The sequence below is a fragment of the Nestor notabilis genome, unplaced genomic scaffold (assembly GCF_000696875.1).
Source record: "Nestor notabilis isolate BGI_N333 unplaced genomic scaffold, ASM69687v1 scaffold8481, whole genome shotgun sequence".
NCBI classification, from domain to species: domain Eukaryota; kingdom Metazoa; phylum Chordata; class Aves; order Psittaciformes; family Psittacidae; genus Nestor; species Nestor notabilis.
In genome coordinates this window covers 70,877-73,448 of record NW_009915084.1, presented here as the reverse complement: position 1 = coordinate 73,448, position 2,572 = coordinate 70,877, and the positions used below count along the sequence as shown (strand labels likewise).

At 44.2% G+C, this 2,572-nt stretch overlaps 1 protein-coding gene across 1 annotated transcript; it reads left to right on the top strand.

Annotated features, from left to right (window-relative positions):
* Positions 1-14: 14 nt before the first annotated feature.
* On the top strand, positions 15-611 carry LOC104399249 (OTU domain-containing protein 1-like; the record flags this gene model as incomplete). The annotated part of the gene is made up of 1 exon (XM_010023944.1): positions 15-611. A coding segment is annotated over one exon (597 nt), but the record flags the coding sequence as incomplete, so codon positions are not given.
* Positions 612-2,572: the final 1,961 nt, after the last annotated feature.

The following is a 2,572-nucleotide window of genomic DNA, read 5'->3' as shown; positions in this document are numbered from 1 at the left end:
TGTCGGGCGGGAGGCCGGAGCGCAGCGAGAAGCTGGCGCTCTACCTGGCCGAGGGGGAGAAGCAAGACAAGTACCTGCGGCAGAAGGGCCGGTTCCGTTTCCACATCATCCCCGACGGGAACTGCCTGTACCGCGCCGTCTGCAAGGCGGTGTACGGGGACCAGCGGCTGCACAGCGAGCCCCGCGAGCAGACCGTGCACTACATCGCGGACCACCTGGACCACTTCAACCCTATCATCGAGGGCGACGTGGGCGAGTTTCTCATCGCCGCCGCTCAGGACGGGGCCTGGGCTGGCTACCCGGAGCTGCTGGCCATGGGGCAGATGCTGAACGTGAACATCCACCTCACCACAGGCGGCCGGCCCGAGAGCCCCACTGTTTCCACCATGGTTCACTACCTGGGGCCCGAGGACCCAACACGGCCCAGTATCTGGCTGAGCTGGCTTAGCAATGGGCACTATGATGCTGTGCTGGACCGCATGTGCCCCAACCCAGAGTACGAGGCCTGGTGCAGACAGACTCAGGTACAGCGCAGGCGGGATGAGGAGCTGGCCAAGTCCATGGCGGTGTCCTTGTCTAAGATGTACATTGAGCAGAATGCCTGCTCTTGAGACCACCTGGGTTGCAGGCTGGGAGCTTTGCTGCAGGGACTGAGACAGATGGAAAGTGTGCTGGCTGTGATGGTGATGCCTTAATCCTTAATGAAGCAGCAGCAGCACCCCAGACTGAGGACTGTAGACTGGGGGGGATAAATGCAAACGTGTTGTAATATTCTGTTGTAAAAACACGGCCTCGGATTATTTGCAAGCAGATTTTCCGTGTATGTTTGTGTCTCCCCACTGTCTATTTTCTATCAGAATGTATTTTTTTGCACAATATTTTTAAACTGTTACCTCCATCTTCTACACCTAACATTAGTATCTGGCTTTCAGCTGTACAGCCAAAAACGTTTGTAAACAGTTTTTGTAAATAAGGCTTATGATGTAACAGCTATTTTTTGCTGTGTTTTTTACCCATAAACCTTATATTTTTACCAAATGAAGTTGATGTCAAACTAACCCTCCCTGATGATGAAAGCATCGTGGGTATTTTCTTGCAAAACTAAAACAATGGTTTTTGTAAAAGTGCAGCAAAGTATGAAACAGACTGCTTTTCAGAACAGTTGCTTTCTCTGCCTGGAGCACAGAACAGGTCCTTTGAGCCAGTTGGAATGAAGCTACACATGAACAGTACAGGGAGCAATTGACTCTTCTGTATTTAATTACTGTTTTGAGTAAACTGGCCTCTTGTTGCCTGGTTGGCTCACCCTCTGCTCCATTTATATTAGTTATCTGTAATAACAGAACATTAACTTGCAATAGAATGTTGTGACTAGATAATAGTCTCCCGCTTTGGCAGTAATTGCCTTGGCTGCACCTTGGTGTTTGTGTTCTTGTTTCTGGGGTTATGATGTCTTTTGTATAAGCCCTGCTTCTTTTTTGGCACTGGTGTTGCACCAACAAATCATTATCTGATCACAACATTTTATTCACTTGGTGTTATTTTCTAATCAAGAAATCAGGAATGGTGTTCTACATTATGGTTTAAAAGGAGGAAAAAAAGTATTTAAATTGAGGTTTGTATGGTTTGCTGGGTCAAACATTTGAATGTTTTCGATCTGAACTCTTGTTTTCTTTCTGATTAACTTGTTAGATATATTTATTAAGTAATGCAGTTTGTACTTTTTTATTTTGTAATATATTGTGATTTTGGAATTTATACTGTATTTGTATAATAGGAATATTCACAGCTAAAATGGAATGAATAAAGAATGTAATTTTACTTGTGCTCTTTCTTTTTCAACCCTTTCGTTCCTGGTGTGCTGAAGAACTGCAAGTGGATTCCCAAGACGCATTATTTAGTTTTTCTGCCTTAGTTTCCCCAATTAAGAGGTGGGAAGAAGGGCATGCTACTACACAAATGTGAACCACTGATAATTCTGGTGTCTATGTGAAATAAATGCAAGCATTTAAAAACAATTGAATATCTGTAATTTTAAGATAACAGATCTTGGCATATCTCTGCTAATCAGAAATAATTTTTGTATATTAATTTGCCTTAGGAGTTCTCAAGTGTGGTACCTGGACTGGTAATACTAATGGTTGTGATGGACCAGCTTTCTGCTGGGCCATGTACGCTTGGGCTTGGACTGTGGTAGTTGGGAATCTCTGTTCTGCAGCCAGTTTTAGTTTCAGATTTGCCCTGTCACCACTGATTCCTCTCAGGCCTCCGTGGAGTTACTTGAATAGAGGTAATTAATAAGGAAATACAGCTCTTTTGCTCCCCTTACAAGATAGAAACGCCTTGTAAGTTCTTAGACCTTACTTGGTGTGCGTGTGTGTGTGCATGCAATTACAAATCTCTGCCTGATCTCAAAATACTAGAGGGCCACCCTTAAATTACAGAAGGGTACTGGGTTAAAATTAGGATTAAAAATGAACTAAGCTGAAATGCAGCAGTCGTCATTGGGCAGAGTTATGCTACAGAGCTGCAGCATTGGTTGTGTGTTTATTTGGTACTGGTTTATGTGATA